This window comes from Xenopus tropicalis, chromosome 3, assembly GCF_000004195.4.
Source record: "Xenopus tropicalis strain Nigerian chromosome 3, UCB_Xtro_10.0, whole genome shotgun sequence".
In the NCBI taxonomy this organism is placed as follows: domain Eukaryota; kingdom Metazoa; phylum Chordata; class Amphibia; order Anura; family Pipidae; genus Xenopus; species Xenopus tropicalis.
Window position 1 is genome coordinate 69,359,018 of NC_030679.2, and position 19,823 is coordinate 69,378,840.

General features: G+C 37.4%; 1 protein-coding gene across 4 annotated transcripts; it reads left to right on the top strand.

The window, feature by feature from the left end:
- Positions 1–3,358: 3,358 nt before the first annotated feature.
- germes (uncharacterized LOC779566) lies at positions 3,359–18,623 on the top strand. 4 transcript variants are annotated; one of them, XM_031898982.1, is made up of 12 exons: positions 3,359–3,930; positions 5,204–5,236; positions 9,809–9,922; positions 10,335–10,456; positions 11,452–11,595; positions 12,019–12,121; positions 13,362–13,420; positions 14,698–15,303; positions 16,065–16,146; positions 16,279–16,398; positions 17,498–17,905; positions 17,971–18,617. In XM_031898982.1, the coding sequence occupies exons 1-11, from the start codon at positions 3,892–3,894 to the stop codon at positions 17,903–17,905; spliced, it is 1,830 nt and encodes a 609-aa protein (XP_031754842.1). In that variant the 5' UTR covers positions 3,359–3,891; the 3' UTR covers positions 17,971–18,617. The 4 variants fall into 4 exon arrangements, with proteins under 4 accessions (XP_031754842.1, XP_031754841.1, XP_031754844.1 ...); XM_031898981.1 differs by having other exon boundaries at positions 3,360–3,930; positions 17,498–18,623; XM_031898984.1 differs by having other exon boundaries at positions 3,366–3,930; positions 15,205–15,303; positions 17,498–18,617.
- The last annotated feature ends 1,200 nt before the right edge of the window (positions 18,624–19,823 follow it).

Below are 19,823 nucleotides of genomic sequence, written 5' to 3' on the forward strand. Positions count from 1 at the left end.
TAAAGAGCACCGTTATGCGTTCAGCGGCCATCTTACTACTCTTAAGCGGGTAGTCAGTAAGCAGCTGCCATCTTGAAACTCCCATATGCGAAATCCCCACATGAATCTCTAGCTGCTAATTGCAACATCATTATGTTGTGCATGAGCATAGTCTCTGGTGCCTATGCACAATGTCATAAAATTGTGCAGGAGCAAATTATACAGTGCAGGAGTGACAGCCTTTCCAGGCGCATAATTCCAGAGCCCCCTGATTGTACCAGTCTGCCATCAGTCCAACATTAATCACATAACAACTGTAATAAATGAACAACGTATTATCTATGCTATAGCATCTGCAGATGAGGAACTGATCTCCCTCATTGAAGATAAAGAAAGGCCTGACAAACGTCGGAAGTTAAAATCCAGGGTCAGAGAAACACATAAGGTATCTGGCAACCAGAGCTTCTGCAGCCTCAGTTGCCACCCACAGAGCTCTTTGGCTCCACAACTGGTCTGGTGACACAGCTTAAAAAAAACAGGTTTACATCACTAATATTTACAGGAGATTAACTCTTCAGATCAGACCTCAAACAAATCATAGCTGACGTTACAGGTGGCAACAGTGCAAGAAACTCAAGCGAGATTTCCACAAAAGAAATTACCACCACAGGTCCTGGAATTATGGCTGCAAATCTAAATAGACCATCTAAGAACCAGCCGGAAGAGGTTTCTGCCCTCTTGGCAACCACAACAAAAATCCACTAGGAAAGCAGTGCCAGCCAAAGGGCAGTATTCCTGATGACCTTCCATCAGGGACTTCCCCAGGTCAGAGGCTGATTAAAGGAAAAGTCAACCCAAAATATAATTTTTTTACCTAATAAAAGAAAACATAATTTTAAGCAACTTTGCAATATACATTCATTACAAATTAGCAATGTTCTTTACTTGTATATATACTTGTTATTAGAATTAGTGTTTCCAGTCATTTTTTATTCTCTGCCCTGGTGGCTCTGGCATTTGAAACAATGTAACACAAGGCAGCAGATTAACAGACCTGTCTTGCTGGAGGGGCCTGGCATTTGCAACATTGTTTAATAAATAACAACCAGGAGTTCAGAAAATGCTGCATTCAAAAGCAATTTCATTTACACATAACTTTTAAAGCACTAGAAATTTTCAATAAATTCACATTGGAAAGTTGCTTGGAATTATGTTTTCTTTTATTAGGAAAAAAAATGGGCAAAATATTTTTTTGGGTTTACATGTCCTTTAACCAACTTCTTACAAGCCTAGCAAGCCTCCATAAGAGATCCTTGGGTCTTGGACATAACAGCCCATGAATACAAAATTTATTTTCGAAAAAAAAGGCTCACAGATTCATGCCTTCATTAATACCCGCCCAAGAGCACAAAAGACAAGCTTTACAAACCATTATCAAAGATCTCCTCCTATTAGGAGTTATCAACGTAGATCCTCCAACCCACCACTTTTCCTGCTCACAAAAAAGGCGCTATTGGCTCTCAATCTCCACCCCTGAATCAGTTTGTAAAGTATCAATGCTTCAAAATGGAATCCCTCCCAACTGTTGTCAAATCTCTTCATCCCCACATACATGGCGAAGATAAACATAAAAGATGCCTACCTCCACATTACAATTCACAAGGACCACCAAGGCTTCCTAAGGTTCGCAATAGGCAACCAACACTTTCAATTTTAGGCTCTTCCATTTAAACTGACTTCGCCCCAAGAGTATTTTCCAAAGTACTCAACACCCTCTTAGCAACACTGAGCATTCAGCGCATCCCAGTCACAGCTTACCTGAACAATATAATGGTCAAGGGTCCTACACAGGAAACACTTCAATAGTTCATGGACACTTGCACACACACTTCAACAACATGGTTGGCTCATCAACCTCAGAAAAAGCTTTTTTGACCCAACGCAGAACCTAATTCTTAGGCATAATGCACTCATTCCAAAGTCTACCTTCCCTTAACCAAAACACTGACCTTGCAAAGCAGAGCCACCGAGTTCATATGCCAACCCCTTCAGACAGCAATCTCAGTCTATTGGGACATATGGCATCCAGCATAAAGGCGATTCCATTCTCCAAATGCCATCTCAGACAATTGTAATGGGAAATTTAGCACATCTTGGGCTTTATCTTACCAGACAGCCCTGGACATGATCTGCAAAGCAGTCAAATGGAGTTCATTCCTCTTGTGACATTGGCCTTGCTATATGTCATACATGGAAATTCACGAAAGTGGAGTAAACAGAAATTGGGGTAAGACATATTATTGAAGTTAAAGGACCATTATTAAATATGCATATTCACAAAAGCCTTAGGGCCAAACTACAGGAGATTTTGTAGAATGGTGTCAGATCGATGTGGTTGCATGGGTCAAAAATAATGGGACTGATAGAAAAATCTACAGATGTACACTGTACATGGAAGATTTGCCGTCCAGCACAACACATCTCTCCGAAGGGAACACTACATATTGTGTTTACATCCAGCAAGATAAAGTCTGATGGTGTCTGAAGGACTTTCCAGAATGCCACATTAGTAAATTAGGAGTACAGGCATAGAATGTATAATGCAGAATGCTTGGGACATGGGGTTTTCCAGTAAGGAATCTTTCTGTAATATACCACCATACCATAAGTCTGCTAAAAATCATGTAAACATTAAAAATGTTCTTGCAGATTAGTTACCATCAATTACAAGGTACCTTTTCATTATTACAGATAATAATTTTCTTAAAATGGGCTGTATGAGAGATGGCCTTCCCATAATTCAGAGATTCTGGATAAAGGGTTTCCAGATAACAGATCCCATACCTGTACTAAATTTCTCCATGCAAATATGGAGTGCAACAATTTAAAGTTTCTTTACGTTTTTTGTAGTTATTAACCCCCCTTTTGCTGGAGTCAGTGACTCCAATTCTCAAATTCAAAACGATGGAATTAAACTGGCTAAATTGATTACCACAACATTTTGGAGTAGATTGGAGTAAAATTAAATTAGAGTTCAGAAGATTATGAATTTATTGTTTAATGATTTTCTGGTGGAAAAAAACTATTTACTCCAATTTAACTGCAGATTTTTTCATAAGGGCTCTTATACATGGGTGTTTTGCCCTGAGTTCTCCTTTATATAAGGGCTCTTATACATGGGCGTTTTGCCCTGAGTTCTCCTTTACATAATTGCTCTTATACATGGGCGTTTGCCCTGCATTCTCCTGCAAGTGGACCGTATTATACACAGGTGTTTAGTTCTGCATTCCCTTGCAGTGAAGCTTTCATGCATTCCACCACAAGGAAATGCACATGTAAATTCAGCCCCTTTTTTCAATCACGTCATACTCATTGTGCAGCAGGCAAGAATCGCATGCAGATGGAATGTATTAGGTCGTGTTCTACCTGCTTTCAGCGTTTGGAAGTGCCACAATGAGTACAATCTAATAAAAAATAATAGCCTATATTCTTCCTTCCTTGAAAGCATAAAAATGCAGGGAAATGCAGTAAAAGACTCTTTTGTAATTGCCCTAAGACACTTAAAACTACATTTTTACAGGTTGCTATGGGTAACTTGTATACATTTATTGAATATCTCAGACTTTTCTCCCCCCTTTTTAGTGCCATTTTATTAAGTTCCAAATGTGTGGATAGCTGATTAGAAATGTAATGGTTTTTTTTTTGTTATATAAATATCTTCAAATGATGCTGGTTTAGCACTTACATTTTCGCTTAGTTTAGCAGTTGCTCTGAACAGAGGTACTACTTACCTAGGCTAATGTAATTAACTTAATTAGTGTTTTCTGGCAATATTTTATTCTGTGCCTCCTATATATGTGTTGGTACATTTCTTTCCCATATACTTAGCTTGTGCTCTATCAAATTTGACAAATGCTGGAATATGTGGTTAAACAAGTAAGCATTCTGAAGGTGAGTGCTTTAAAATAATGCATTTATTGTGTGCTGTAATATGCAACTTGCAACAGATTTATTTGATTCAGTAAGCATTGGATATTTTTTTAGTTTAATCCCAATCTTGTCATTTTTGAGGCTCATCTGGGAACACAGGGCAAAATTGCACTAGTGTAAATCATAAAAGATAAATGGTAAGTTATTTTTATACCTGCATTAGACAGGTCAGTGCTGACTGGTTGCTACAGATTACTGTGCTAGCAAAAAATTGCCCACTGTTAGCCCCAGTAAATCTATTACCTCCCTAGAGATTGGAAGCTCATGGGTGAAAACCTCTATGAACCCATAAACTCAATTCATTGTGTGAGTGATGTGATTTTTTTTAAAGTGTCAAAGTATAATCACAAGCAAGTTACATCTGGTATAAACACTGTGTGTGGATGTATTGTGTGCATAATTGTCTGCTCAGCTGATTTTTATTTATGCCATACTGTATAAACTCCACATACTGAGTAGGCAATTAGCAATCACCTTATGTACATGTTGTAAGGCTGCACATTATTCAGTGAAGCTTTTTTCATGCATCCAAACAAATGACTGTTCAAACATATAGAGAATAGATGTAACACATCCTAATTTAAAGATGTAAGTACATAAACTTATTAACTGCACCAGTACAGGATGGGGCCACACCTATTTAACCCACAATACATGAACACAATTTCAAATGCAGAATGCAAAATAGGTTTCCCAATGATTCTTTGCAGTATTTTTAAAAACATATTTTGGGGCAGATTTATCAAAATGTGAGTTTAGAGCCAGGGATTGGCGAAATAATTAATTGCTGTGTATGTCGCTTTCTTTGACCCACGAATAAAAAGAATGACACGCGTAAAAAAAAACTGTGCACACCAATTTATTGTCACGCAGCAAATTTTTTCACCATCCCTATTTAGAGCTTAATACATAAACTCACCCACATTCTATTTGTTCCTATGGGATTTTTAGAAGTGAATTTATCAAATGGTGAGTTCTATTTGTCAACCATTAATAATTATGTTTGTCTCATAAAATAACATAGGTTTTTCTTAATTTAAAACAATAAGCAAAAATATATATAATTTAACAATAGTAAAAAAAAAAAAAAAAAGTTTGTGCCTTGAATGCCTTGAACTTATGTTGAGAAGGGGTATACTCATGTTAAAGGGGTATACTGCCTTTTTAAAACTTGTGAGAACATTTTTATTCAATCTGACCATACATATGCTTTTTGTCCTTGTTTATTCCCCAGGAATGGCTAAAGAATACATGCCAACTGTTGAAGGTATGTGAATTTCTAGACTGCTCCTATATTGACTAAAGCATCAAGTGAAGTACCAGATTTCTTGTTTGTATAGGCTTTTTTTCTTTACACTTATGACCATTAAAATTTCACAATAATAGTGTTTTTTTTTTGGTTTTCTGATGGTAACTGCTATTTATAATCATTGAAAATATGTTACCCATCCCACTTATGCTGTACGTTGCACATTGGGCCAGTCTTATTCTGTGCAGCCATATCACTTGATGGGTAACTACTGCCTGGCTGCCCGCATACTCAGTGTTTATATTTGGTTCAGTGGAGAAATTGAGATAAATATTCCAGGAACCGTTTGTACATGTATCGAACCCCTTATCCGGAAACCCACTACCCAAAAAGGTCCGAATTACGGACAGGCCATCTACTATAGACTCCATTTTAATCAACTAATTCACATTCACAATTCAGATTTTCTTTTTTTCTGTAATAATATAACAGTTCCTTGTACTTGATCCCAACTAAGATCTAATTAATCTGTATTGGAGGCAAAACAATCCTCATGGGTTTAATTACTGTTTAATATTTTTAGCAGACTTTAGGTAGGAGATCCGAATTACGGAAAGACCCCTTATCCGGAAAACCTCAGGTCCCAAGCATTATGGATAATAGGTCACATACCTGTATATGATTCAAATATGTGGAAAGGAGCTAGCCTTTTTAAGGGACAATAACCTGACGATTATTTATATGGAGATGCGTTCTAAGATTTGGCTTACTTAACCTTTTTAGTGCCATAGGACGTAGATTCTACGTCCTAGGTACCAAGGGACCAAAGTGCCATAGAACGTAGAATCTACGTCCTACAGCACTAACGGGTTTACAAGCGCTGCGCTCGCTTTTAAAGCAGCGCAGCGCTTGTAAAGCCTGCACAACCCCCTAGGCAACGAGCATAAGAGGTCATACTTACCGATCCGGGTCCCCCAGCGCCGCCGATCCGGGTCCTCAGCCAATGACAGCAGTGGACACGCATTGATGACGTGTCCACTGCTGTCCCTTTAATTGTCGCCGCCCCCGCCGTCGCCTCTTCACTCTGCTGCCACGTGAGACTGCTGGAGCCCCCCTGCTGCCTTCCTGCTGCCTTCCTGCCAGATTGGTCGCCCTGATCGCCTGCCTGCATTGTGTAAGCTGAACTACAACTCTCTAACCACTGTTTATTTTGCTTATTTCTATCTCAACTGTCTAAAATTTTTTTTTTTTTTTTTTTTCATTTCTTCTTCTATCTTTGTCATTATTACACTTTTGTACACATACACACTTATTTACAACTTTCCCAAGCACACACAGACACTTACACACACACTTACACTTACACTTTTTTTTTTTTTTTTTTTTCTTTCTTTCTTTTCTTTTCTTTCTTTCTTTGCTTTCTCTGGCAGTCTTTTTTTTTTACTAAAACTTTATTTCTGATCTTGCTCTATAATTATCTGATTTATTTGGTTGCATTTTAGTGTTTTTTTTGCATTTTCATAATTGATTTCTGTTTTTGAATTATTCTATTGCACTATAACTTTTGTATTGCTATTGGGTGCTGAATTTGCAGTGACGTTGGTGGATCCAGGGCTCTGACCACCGATTTCATTGCAATAATTATTCTTCTGTTGGTTTGAGCGGTTTTTATTTGAATTTACTGATTTTATGGTGTTTTATCTTTGCATTGTTCTTTATTGTGTATTTAGTGCCCCAAAAAGGTTGCTTTTGCAGTGACATTGGTGGATCCAGGGCTCTGATCACCGATTTCATTGCAATTATTGTTCTTTGATTGCTTTTAGTGGTTTTATTCCATTTTAACTTCATTTGATTTCAGTTGTTCTAGAAAGGTCCAGAGGTGCTAAGATTGTTCTGGTAGTTTCTATTGCCAAGGGTTAGGCTGATGCCACACATGGCGTAGGGCTGATTTTTTCAGCAAGTGGAAAAACGCTTGCCGAAAATTCAGCCCTACGCCTGCTACTTGTGCCTGCACCCGAATGAATGGAATACGCTCGGGTGCAGGCACATGTAGTCGATATACGCATGAAAACGCGAGACTTTGCATTCTCACGCGTTTTCATGCGTATATCGGCTACATGTGCCTGCACCCGAGCGTATTCCATTCATTCGGGTGCAGGCAAAAAAAAAAGGGGTGCATAGAGTGCAGCCCCAATATTATGCATTTTCAGGTTTGGCGGCCATGTACTTATGTGCATATGGGGTATCGTTTTATTCAGGGGAACTTGCAGATTTATGGTTAGTAAGTTTTTGGTAGTTGCCATGGAGATTTTGGGGAGAAATCTAGGTTTGTATCTGGTTTTTCCTTGATTTCTGACCAATGCGCTGACTTCTGCAAGGGACTGCGGCCACAATTTTCCATGTAGAAAGAGAAGAGTGGTGTCTCTGAATAGCTGAAGGTGTGCACTTTTCGTAAATATATGATTGTGGGGGTTATTTCACAGGTAGGGGGGGTTAACACTGAAAAACTGCAGGTAGAGCAAAGCCCCCCGTTATGCATTGCCCCTGTTAGGGGGCATTTGGTGGCCACGTCTTTATGTGCACCCATACATATGGGGTATCGTTTTATTCAGGGGAACTTGCAAATTGAGGTTTAGTAAGTTTTTGGTAGTTGCCATGGAGATTTTGGGGAGAAATCTAGGTTTTTTATCTGGTTTTTCCTTGATTTCTGACCAAAATCTAGGTTTGTATCTGGTTTTTCCTTGATTTCTGACCAAAGCGCTGACTTCTGCAAGGGACTGCGGCCACAATTTTCCATGTAGAAAGAGAAGAGTGGTGTCTCTGAATAGCTGAAGGTGTGCACTTTTCGTAAATATATAGATTGTGGGGGTTATTTCACAGGTAGGGGGGGTTAACACTGAAAAACTGCAGGTAGTGCACATAGAGCGCAGCCCCCAAAATTTCAACTGAAATTGCCCTTATGCATTGCCCCTGTTTTGGGGCATTTGGTGGCCACGTCTTTATGTGCACCCATACATATGGGGTATCGTTTTATTCAGGGGAACTTGCAGATTAATGGTTAGTAAGTTTTTGGTAGTTGCCATGGAGATTTTGGGGAGAAATCTAGGTTTGTATCTGGTTTTTCCTTGATTTCTGACCAAAGCGCTGACTTCTGCAAGGGACTGTGGCCACAATTTTCCATGTAGAAAGAGAAGAGTGGTGTCTCTGAATAGCTGAAGGTGTGCACTTTTTGGAAATATATAGTTTGTGGGGGTTATTTCACAGGTATGGGGGTGTTTAGACTAAATAACTGCAGGTAGAGCACAGCCCCCCCCTTATGCATTGCCCCTGTTTTGGGGCATTTGGTGGCCACGTCTTTATGTGTACCCATACATATGGGGTATCGTTTTATTCAGGGGAACTTGCAGATTGATGTTTAGTAAGTTTTTGGTAGTTGCCATGGAGATTTTGGGGAGAAATCTAGGTTTGTGTCTGTTTTTTCCTTGATTTCTGACCAATGCGCTGACTTCTGCAAGGGACTGCGGCCACAATTTTCCATGTAGAAAGAGGAGAGTGGTGTCTCTGAATAGCTGAAGGTGTGCACTTTTCAGAAATATATAGTTTGTGGGGGTTATTTCACAAGTAGGGGGGGTTAACACTGAAAAACTGCAGGTAGTGCACATAGAGCACAGCACCCACATTTTTAGCTGTAATTGCCCTTGTGCATTGCCCCTGCTTTGGAGTGTTTGGTGCCCATGTCTTTATGTGCACCCATACATATGGGGCATCATTTTATTCAGTAGAAATTTGTCTTTCAAATTTGCCTTTGTTAGAAAATTTTTATGAGATTTTTTTTTGTCAAATCCACATTTGATCATGCGTCCAAGTTTACGTTTTAGAAAAAAAAAAAAATGTCAAAAAAACTTCCAAATTTCACAATGCACTGACAAAAGGTATTTGGCTTTTTAGTGAAAACTACATTGCACCTAGAAACCTGAAGGTCTGTAGTTTCTAAAGATACCAAACATGAGGGGATATTTTAGATTTACATATAAGTTATGCTGCATCAACTGTTACAAGCGCTTTTCCGCTTTGTTCTGGTGTGATATTGTACTAAGTATTGCTTTAGTTTGGGGGTTACTTCTGGACAGGAACTGTGGGGTACCACCACATATTTGGTATCGTTGGACTTGGGAGTATCAGGGCTTTTACAAACAACAAAAAAAAGTTTGTAAAATTAACTTTTCTATGGAAAAAAAACTCAAAATATACAGAAATTTTTCATAATTTTTTTTTTTTTTACATAATTCACCCAAAATACACATCATATCTCCAGAAAAGTTATAAAATTTGGTATGTATGTCGAAGCCCAATTAGTGACGAAAAAAACGATATATAATTTCCCTAGTTTCATGGAGGTTTTCCTACCAAAAAACATTGTTAAAGCGAATGAGTACAAAATGCTTAAAAAACGTCTGGCACTGGGGGGAACCGAAATGACGAATTCGGCTGGCACTTAAAGGGTTAATGCTTTAATATACCAAAAATATGTCCCTTAAAAACTTAACCTTAGTTTTGGCAATAATGTATGTTTTCTTTATTTTTCTGTAGATGGTTATTTTAAACACAGATTTTGGGCCTTTCACATACAGTCATGAAATTTCCTCTGTTGCATTTGTTAATTCTTTACAAGATGAACATCAGAAGAGGATGGACTTTTGGAAAGTAAGCCTTCTGTTTCCCTGCATTTGATGTTGGATATTGCAATATATGTTAGGATATTGTGGCTATAAATGTACAAATTTTAATCCAAACCATTGAATAACTTTAAAAGCTTGCATATTGCTTCTTTTCAATCTACACCAATGTGGCCTGAACTAGCAGACTCCTTATTACTGACTTGCTCACGAGTAGAGCTTGATTGGTGCACACTTGCTGACATGGTGATTCATGAGGATTTTGTTAGTGTCTTGCTAGTACACCAAACAATTGAAGGGATGTTTTGCTTGTTAACCCTAAAACCGCTATGAATATATTTTATAAACCCTATAGGGTTATCTTATCTTTATCCTTATATTTTAGCATTGGTGGTACTGTCTTTTTATTTTTATTTTTTGTAATTTTTTTCTTTATATAGGAAATGGCTGAATTTGACTTCCAGTGTAGCCTGCTGTTTGAGAAATTGTCCTGTTTTCATGAACAATTTACTGGGGCCAAAGTACCAGAGCATACTAAATTCATTTTATTCTCTATAAAGCTGTAAGTAAGATTTCTTTACGATTAAAGTAGTCCTGATACATACAGGGTAGAAGTGTAGAATCCCCAATTTCACAAGGGTTTAAGGGCAGCTTGTAGCAATACTGTGCAATGTAATTGAATAGCAAATAAATGGCAGTTGAAAGATAAGATGTGATATGCGAAAGTGTATTTAGGAACAGGCATAACTAATGCAAAGGGTATTCTAATCAATCATTGGAAAAATTCACCAATGAGGGTAAGAGGTGTATTTCAGGATGGTGTGGTATATAATAGGGTAACCCACTACTACCTTTTCCTAATTATACATAAATATAATATTGTGCTGGAAATTGATCAAAATGCCTATATAGCTATCAACTGTAACCCATGTTGAATTTGCACCCTGGTGTGCTTACACCCCCCCCCCCCCATCTAAAGGGCAGTTTTACAAAAAAAAAAATTAAAATTCCAGTAAACTCGTTTCCATGAAAATGTTGTGTTTTTTTTTTGTTTACTTTGTCACATGGCTGTGACTTTTTTGAATTGTAGCACAAAAAAAAGTGTCAAAAATTGGAATCTCTAGGGAAGGGACATCTGCCATTGACTTCTGCATGCAGTGTTTTCCAACAAATCTTTTAGGATGCGTTTTGGGGTATGGCAATCGGGAGTTTGATTATTAGACCTATATTAGAGATATATGAGCAATATACTTTAGAAATGATTGATACAGTCAATGATTTGGTCAACATCATTTAAGCGGTACTTGAATTTACTCACTGTATTCTGGCCATCTATTCATCCAGAGGAGACCATCCATTTTGAGACACATTACCAGTGATTAATTGGAATATCACATAACTGAATGCTTGATTCTTGAATTTCCATTTTACCTTTGAAAGTAATTTCTAATTTATCATTGAAAGTATATTCTAAATATATACTGTATATATTTAAAGGTGTTTTGAGGTAACTTTTGCCTATTTTGTTGAAAAATGTATCTTCTTAAATGTCCTCAGGAGCTTTGCCATTGATGGTAATCTTATGAAGTGTGAAGAACTCTTGCAAAAATTGCAGAAGATGAAAGCCTTTGGATATCAAGCTGTGCCTGGAACACCAATATTCAGGAATGTCTTTTTTGATATTCTCTGTTACAGACAGGAGTAAGTTGTGCATTTTTGGCAGTACAGAATATTTCACATTCCATTAATTGGCTGTACCTTGTAATATCAAAGAATGCTGTAAAGGGCATATACCTCCTGTGGAATACCTACATTGCACCCAGGCCTCCCTGCAACATTATTTTGGAGGGACCCAGCGCAAACACTTCAAATGCTTCCCTCTTGCATTCCTGGCTCCCCCCCTCCTCGTAACCACAGGGTCTGCTTCCTCTATAGTTACGCCAGGGTACACCTCTAATAGGTGAGATAACTTGATAATGTTTCTTTATTTTAACCATATTAATTTGGAACATGGTTAATAACCCAATATTCCTTTTTTTTAAGAATATTGTTTTTAATTAGAGGATTCACACAAAACAGTGAATCATCTGGCAGTAAAAGAAAATTCTTTTATTCTGTGTTCAGATTAATGAATGCAGCTCAGAAAATGGAGTTTCTCTGGAAAGAGATTTATGAACAAGAAGAGGTTTTGTTAAAAACAGAAAAATGCATACAATCAGGATATCAGGTATGTGCACATTAGGAATACCCTTCATGTTTTCTTTTTCTTGTCCCCCTATAAACTTTCCTTTCTTTAATAAAACTATAGACGCTATGGTCTTTTTTACTTTTGTTGAAAGAAGTCTGTTTGCAAAGTCTCAATTTACTGCCATATAAAACTTGTTAGGATTTGTGCAGAGGTACATCACACACATTGCCAGGGCCTGGTCTGCTTAATTTTAGTCTATTACTATGACCTATATAAAATTATGATTTTTTTTTCTAATGCTAAATTCTTTCTATCGATATAACCAGTGGGTGCTAAGAGAAAGGCCTTTGAATATACATGCCTGTGAACATTTGGGCCCAAGTCCTTAGAAAGGATATATTTGAGGTCTAAAGAAACTTGTGTTGTATGTATTTGTTTGTGTGTGGTTTATTTTTTCTTTAACATTTAGGGGTTATAATGTTTTGAGAGACTTTAAACACAGTGACTTTCAAAGTATTAAATCTTTTGATATGCTTCAGAATTGTATAGCTGTTGGGTCTATTACTCAGTCAAAATTCAAAAGCAACTTTCACGATTCATACATGGGGGTTACTATTGCATAACAAACAGGCCTTGCTAACATCACACAATCAGACGTCCTGTACTAATGTCAGCTCATGACTCTCACCCTAGAAAAAGACTGAGCCTTCAATAGTGATTAATGGTAGAGTGTATTATGGTAGCTTGGGTAGCTGCTGATCAGATCCTTACTACAGACAGGTTTCACCCTTGTTGTAGGTCTCTGGCTGTACACTGAGCCCTAATTAGGATGGCAATAGTCTGTTTTGTATTTGTTTGAACACAATTATTTGAATTTGTAATCAAAACATGTAAATCTTTGTTTTTAGGAGTAGATCATTAGCTTAATATACTGAATACAGCAATTTTATTTTCTGTATATTCTTAAACTGTACTGTGTCTTCGTTACTTGGAATTTATTTGATTTGTGTGGTTTTCTGTATGGATTTTTCTGTGCCAAGTTGTTTTAAGTTCATTGTTTAATGTAATGGTTTCCATATACGTGTAATATGAAGTATGTGTGGAGGGTGAAAGACTAATTACTTAAATACCCCCCCCCCCACCCAAACATAAAGGAGAGTTAGCACAATTCTTTGTCTCTACATTTTTCCTGGTTGGCTGAACTACCATTTGAATATTGCTATTAATGTACATGATTTTATTCTGTCTAAAGAAAAAGATTTTTTGTTTTGTATGTTAGGATTTCAGCTCCAAGAACGGCACGTTGCGTGAAAGATGTCATCAAAAGTGCAGTGAAAGGTAGAAAAAAACTGGGGTCTGCAAAATTTATGGAACATATTGATTTAGTGTGATTATAAATACTAACTTTTATATAAATCCTTTAATATTATTTTTATAAGCTAAACTCCCTAGAGTAGTAGCATAGTTAAGGCATGCACACTACAGAGCAATATCAGTGACAAGTGCTGTCTTATTAGAAGGGGAATGTTGAAATCACAGGTAGGTTTCTAACCCCCATACGTAATAAAAGGCTTTATGTAACCCATAGCAACCAGTAAGATGTTTGCATTTAAACAGGTGACCAGTGAGTGCTACGCTGCTGATTGGTAGCTATGGGATACTGCACCTGGGCAAATTTAGTGCCTTGTATGGCATAATACATCTGCTGGTGTATCTGCAGGTGTTGCTAAGAAAAAAAGCCCTTAAGGTCCCCATGCATCTTAAGATCTGCTCGCTTGGCGATGTCGCCAAGCGAGTGGATCTTCTCCCGATATCCAACCTACAGGTGGGCAATATGTGGAGAATCCAGGCTAATTTGATTGTTTAGCCCTGGGGCCAAACGATCGAATTATAACGACGGGTATAGGCAAAGTCGGTTTGGGTACCGCATCAATGAGCCGATGCGGCCCCCGATCCGACTAGATTTTTAAACCTGCCAGATTAGAGATGGCCGATTTCAGGACAGATATTGGTCGGGCAGTCCCGTCGGTAGTGCCCATACACGGCCCGATTAGCTGCCGAATCTGTCTAAGGGACTGATATCGGCAGCTAGAATCGGCCCGTGTATGGGGACCTTTATGCTTCAGTGGCTGCAAAAAAAATAAATAAATAAAAGTCAAGCAGTAGCTGCGAAAAAATGCCCATTGACTTCAATTTATTTTGCAAATGTTTGCAGTTTCATGATTTTTTCCAGTAAAACAGGACAGCAGTGCCGGGCGCCCTAGACAGCCCGGCTGGCCAGCTCGCCCACCGCCCCCTCTCCTCTCCCATTGCGTTACCCTACCTTGACAGCACGTACTCGTTGCCATGCATTAACAAGCTGTGGGGGCAAGGAGTGTGGACTTAGAGGTAGGCAGAAGAGGTACCTCCCTGAGGCCCCAGTCATTGCGCCCTAGGAAGGTGCCCTTTCTGCCTTCACCTAGTTCGGCCCTGTGGAGAAACCTTCTTGTAAATAGCTTTTAAGTAAAGAATTTTCCCACTCATAATTGTGGCAAGTCCATTTAATCCAGACTTAAAGAGGTGCATAGCAATCAAATCTCTTTTGACAATATTTGTGTTTAAATTATATTTTCCAGTTTATCATGCCACAATCCCAATTTTCAACATAAGCAACCGAAAACTGCAGAGCATGCATATTCCCAGAAAACATATTCTCCTTACAATGTAGTTACAAATACAACAAATAAAACTGTGCTCAGTGAATCTGTAAGCTCAAGATTCTACCTTGATAAATATTTAGAACCTATAAAAGTAGAATCTTACAGTATGGAGGATTTAAACCACAAGAATCTCCTAAATCCTTTGTTACGGCTGCCATTGGCTGATTTTACCACGTCAAGTAGAACTAGAGGAGAGAAATTGTCATTGCAACCATTAACTAAAGTCAATAAGTTGCTGAAAGATGTCTCTATTCAAACTCAAGATAAAGAAGAGGGAGAAATAGGACTATCAACCAGTAGTCCTTCAAACTCAAAGGAAATGCAAGACAAGTATTCTGAACTCTCTAAAGAATGTGGTGTGCAAACTGAACTGTCCTTTGGAAGGGCATCTCCATTAGAATTAAGTGACTCTCTCCTTACCAGTTTTAGTGAACAAACTGATCCTGACACCAAGTCAAGTGTTTTTTGGGATAGTTATGACCTTCATCTTTCCAGAAGAATGTTTGATAATTCTGTAAATTGGTATGTACCATTTTATTTATTATTATTATTATTATTATTATTAAGGCCATGACTGATAAATCCGATCCCATTATCTAAAACCTTAAAGCTTTGAAAAGTTCAGAAACGAAAATGAGAAATTCCTTTTACAATAAAAAATCTTTTAGTCTTCACATTAGAATTAAGCAAACATACTTTTCACTAGAGCAATTATGCTCTAGTAAATATAGCAATTATGGTGCTATGTGCTTACCCTTGTTTTGTGTGTTGCAGTATTTCAAAAGCTCATTTATACTGTTTGAGTACTTTCACCTCTCCCAGTATTGAGTGGGAGTCTTGTACCTTATTAAGGCGACGAGCGCTTTGTGTGTATGCTCCAGCAACAAAATGTTAAGTCTATGACCATCAATTCACCTTTTAACCTAAGACTACAATAGTGTGCCTGTGTATTATTGGTATTTTTTAATAAATTCAATGCCTTCTTCTGGTCATACTGACCTTTATCACTGATCAAAATATAAAATCACTTAATACTGAATGCTCCATTTATAAAGAATCATTTTAGATATATAAATTATTTTATATGTTTCCAAAACAAGTTTTTGCCAATTTAAATTATTTTACAATGGCAGTAGGTCTAATTTCTATCTTCAACTAATATGCTGTTTTTTGGGTTTTTTTTGCCACTGTCCCTAATATTCTTGTTATTACAGTAACTTGTAGGAACATAGTTTTTCCTTTTTAAGAGTCAAGTTAGTGTAAAACTGTTACTTATCTCTAAGGCAACAAGACTGGGATGTTAAGGAACATAATGAACTCCAAGGTATTGAGAATCTGTTGAAATATACTGAAGCCATACTTAAGGCAAGTACTGTAAATGTAATTAAGTCTGATGCTGGTTTGAATACTGGATGGCAAACATGTAAATGCTGAATAACCTTGGTAAATATTATATTATTGTCAAGTATAATTTTTTTCTTTGTCTTTTTTCTAAAGGAGGAGGACATGGCTCTCCGAGAAGAGCAGACATTGGAAAGCCTTCTACGAGAAGCACAGCTTCCTATGTATTTCATTTTTAATGGTGATGTAAATAAAGGAAACTATCAGCAGAACCAGGTTGGTTTGTCATGCAATATAGGGGCATCTAAATCAAATCTAGTTTCATACTCCCCATCCAAGTGACCAGCAAGTATCTGCAATGGTTTTCCAAAGGGTTCATTATTAATACACTTTAGCTTAAAATAAGAACTAAATTGCAAAAAGGGGCATGGCTAGAAATTATGTATATGATACACTGAACATACTAAACCAGTCCACCAGAAGTAGCAGTAATACGCCAATCCTTCATTATTGTCCACAACAGCTCCCCCATCTTTTTATCTTTGTTTGGGTTAGAAAAGATTAATATACACAAGGAATAGGGTCACCAGCTCATCCCTTTTAAAACCCGGGTTTATAAAATACTCTAGAACATGACAAATTATCAGCTAATGCAAATTCATACTGCTCAGCCGTGTAGGATCCAGTGTAGTGAGCAGCATGGATTTAATTGGAATGCTAAGTTGCCATGCAGTATAAGGATTCACTCCTCATCATGGAAACATTATCTCCTAGTGATTAAATACTATTAAATTGTCTAGTATTTATTTCCAACTACTGAAGAGTAGAAGGGGAACTATATCAATGTTTTGTGTAAAACTATAATTTAAAATATTTTAAAGGATTTAAAAACTATTTTGGACAATCTATTAAATCTACTTGTAATATGAATGTTGGATGTTAGAGGATTGTTTGAGTTTAGAGTTACTCCTCCTCAGATAAAGCATATAATGTAAAATTTGGGTAAGTATACTGGAGAGCTAAAAAACAAAGGTTATTTGATTTACATAATGTGAAGTGTGTGTTTGTTTCATTTTAATGCGTATGTTATGGTGGTAAATAAAATGTTAAGCTTGTAGTTGTTTGGTTGAAATCCAACTAGTTTTTAAAATGGAAATGGGAAAGGATAAGGATGAAATCGGACCCTACCATTAAATCATTGAATGTCCCCTCACTTGGTAGAAACTAGACTCTTAAATTGCTCTGTAAATCATTGGAAAAAAAGAAAATGAGAATGATAGTCAGTTTTTAAGTTGTGTGCCTCTTGGCAGACTGTAACAGTTGCAGTAGTTTATACACTACAGTGTTTTATTAGGCCATTTATTTTCTTATTTAGGACATACAGAAGAATATGGAGAGTAATGCAGTAACTAGACTAAACCGGTTATCGTCTACACCAAATGTGAATATTACCCATCAATGCACAAGTTTGCATTCACTTATTCAACAAAATAACTACCTTCCCGATGATTCTGTAATAAATCTACAACACTGTGATCTGGATATGGTTGAAGAGCTGAAAGAACTGCATCTAACTGAAGAACGCATTTCTGTAGAAAGTAAAAATATAAAAGAATGTTGTGAACTGGGAAGTCATGAAGCTTTTAAAAAGGATTGTCCATTTAATATAAGCAATAAAAGGCTCTCGTTCCTGGCTCTGCTTCGAAGACAAAGAAACCAGGTTGAGGGTGGAAGAAAGCCATGCTTACAGATGGGAAAGACCACAATGAACAAAATACTGTAACCATGTAATGTAAGATTCTAGATTACCAGAGTATACCTGTATGTGCCAATCTTTCAATGTCTACTCTACTAAAGGAAGAATTAATGCCCCTGTGATCATTTGGAAATTAAAATGAAAAGGTAAAATCTTGTGTTTGGTTCTGCACATGTATTGCTCATTGTTGGTGTGCAATGTGTTTACCATATGACAAATCTGTGTATGCATTCTGTGTACTGTATTTAGTCTGCTTATCTGCATTCTGTAATCTGTTTTTGATGTGCCGCTCTTAAATTCTCACTCGCATTTTTCATGGCCAAAATGTTTTCCATAAACTTCTTAATTTATCTATCTGGTATTTACCTTTCTATTATTGTTGTCAAATGAAATATTTGACCCAAAAAGTGTGAACCATACGGTTTGCACTGACTGAAATTATTTTTTTTTTATGTTGTGTGATAATAATCACTGTTTTTGTGTAAATCACTTTTTTAAATCACTAAATCTGCCCATTTAAGTATAAGCACAAACACATATATATTTAAATCTAGTATTATAAGGTTTCACACATGCAACATTGTCACTTAGCTTGAGATAATTTGGTAGTCGTGATTGGCTGTTTAGCAATTTTTTACTTTTGTATGAATTTTCATTGCTAAAAGGTTTTACAAACAATAGAGCACTTTACACAACTTTTTATGACACAATGCATACTCAATAAATTCAAATAATTGTATAAAGACCGGTCTTTGTGTTATATTAACATTAGTTTCAGTATAAGGCATGTTTGTTGAGAGCATTGGCTATGGGCCCAACCTGTATTGCAGTTAAAGTCAACTTTGTGTAGAATGGCTATTAGCTCTCATAGATACTCCTGGAAAACTAGTTGGAAAGTCAATTAGGGTTAGGTTTGGAGTGAACATAAAATACTGCCCTAGATATTTTTGCAACCTTGTTATGAGTTTAAAGAGGGGGGTGCCTGACCAAAGTCAGAGAGCCTCTGGTTTATATATATATATTGCCTCTCCACCATAAAGTTTGTTAGTGCAAGTAAGGAATTCACAACAGTCACAGCCTCTAATTACCAGCTATAGCAGGAAATCGGACATAGCACTTGTCAGAAAACCAGAGCTGCAAATCAAGTTTGCACATTGGAGCAGTCTACAAAACAACTCATTGTTTAAAAGAAAAAAAGTCTATAGTTACTCCAATCAATGGTGTGCTTTTACTCAGAAAACCATAATGGCCTTTTCTGCTCCAAAGAATTCTGGCAGTGAGTAGGGGAGGGGAGAAAACAGAAAATTGAAAGGAACCAGGCCATAAGACTGCTAGATCACTTTTTATCCATAGCAGACTTTATAGACACAGCATTCTTGTAAAGTTGAGTGGTATCTGTTTCTGTATGGGGCAAAAACAGTGGCATTTTGGGTTGATATCTGATAAATATCCTTAAAAAAATCAATTAGCTTGTGGTTAGGTGTACTCGTATCAAACACATCTTTGTTCTTAAATTACAACATTCGGGGGCGCACTAGGCAACTGCACACCTGCGCATCGCGCACTCCCCCCCTGTGCGTTTTGGCGCACATGCACAGTTTTCGTGACATACGAAGCACAATGGAGCACAGACTAGGGGTAGGCAGGAGAGGATCCTGCCTGGCACCCCCCAATCGTTGCGCCCCATGCAGCTACCTCTTCTGCCTACCCCTAGTTTCAGCCCTGACAACACTGCGACCTCAGAAGTGATTTATGTAAAAAGTTTGGAAGACTGGTAGCCATTTTCCAGATCTTTCTGTAATTTGGATCACCAAATGTTGTCTGCTAAAAAATAATTTCAACATTATATCAACCCAATAGGATTGTTTTCCTACCAATACGGATTCATGCAGGTTCGTCAAGTTTATCAGGTAAAAATGAATGCTTTATTATAACTGTGAAAGAG

Excerpts from the sequence above, each read along its gene's own strand:
- germes (XM_031898982.1), top strand. The coding sequence starts at position 3,892 with ATGCTGGAATATGTGGTTAAACAAGTAAGCATTCTGAAG. Across the intron at positions 10,457-11,451 it reads ATTTTATTCTCTATAAAGCT|GAGCTTTGCCATTGATGGTA; the intron begins GTAAGTAAGATT and ends AAATGTCCTCAG. Across the intron at positions 11,596-12,018 it reads ATTCTCTGTTACAGACAGGA|ATTAATGAATGCAGCTCAGA; the intron begins GTAAGTTGTGCA and ends TTCTGTGTTCAG.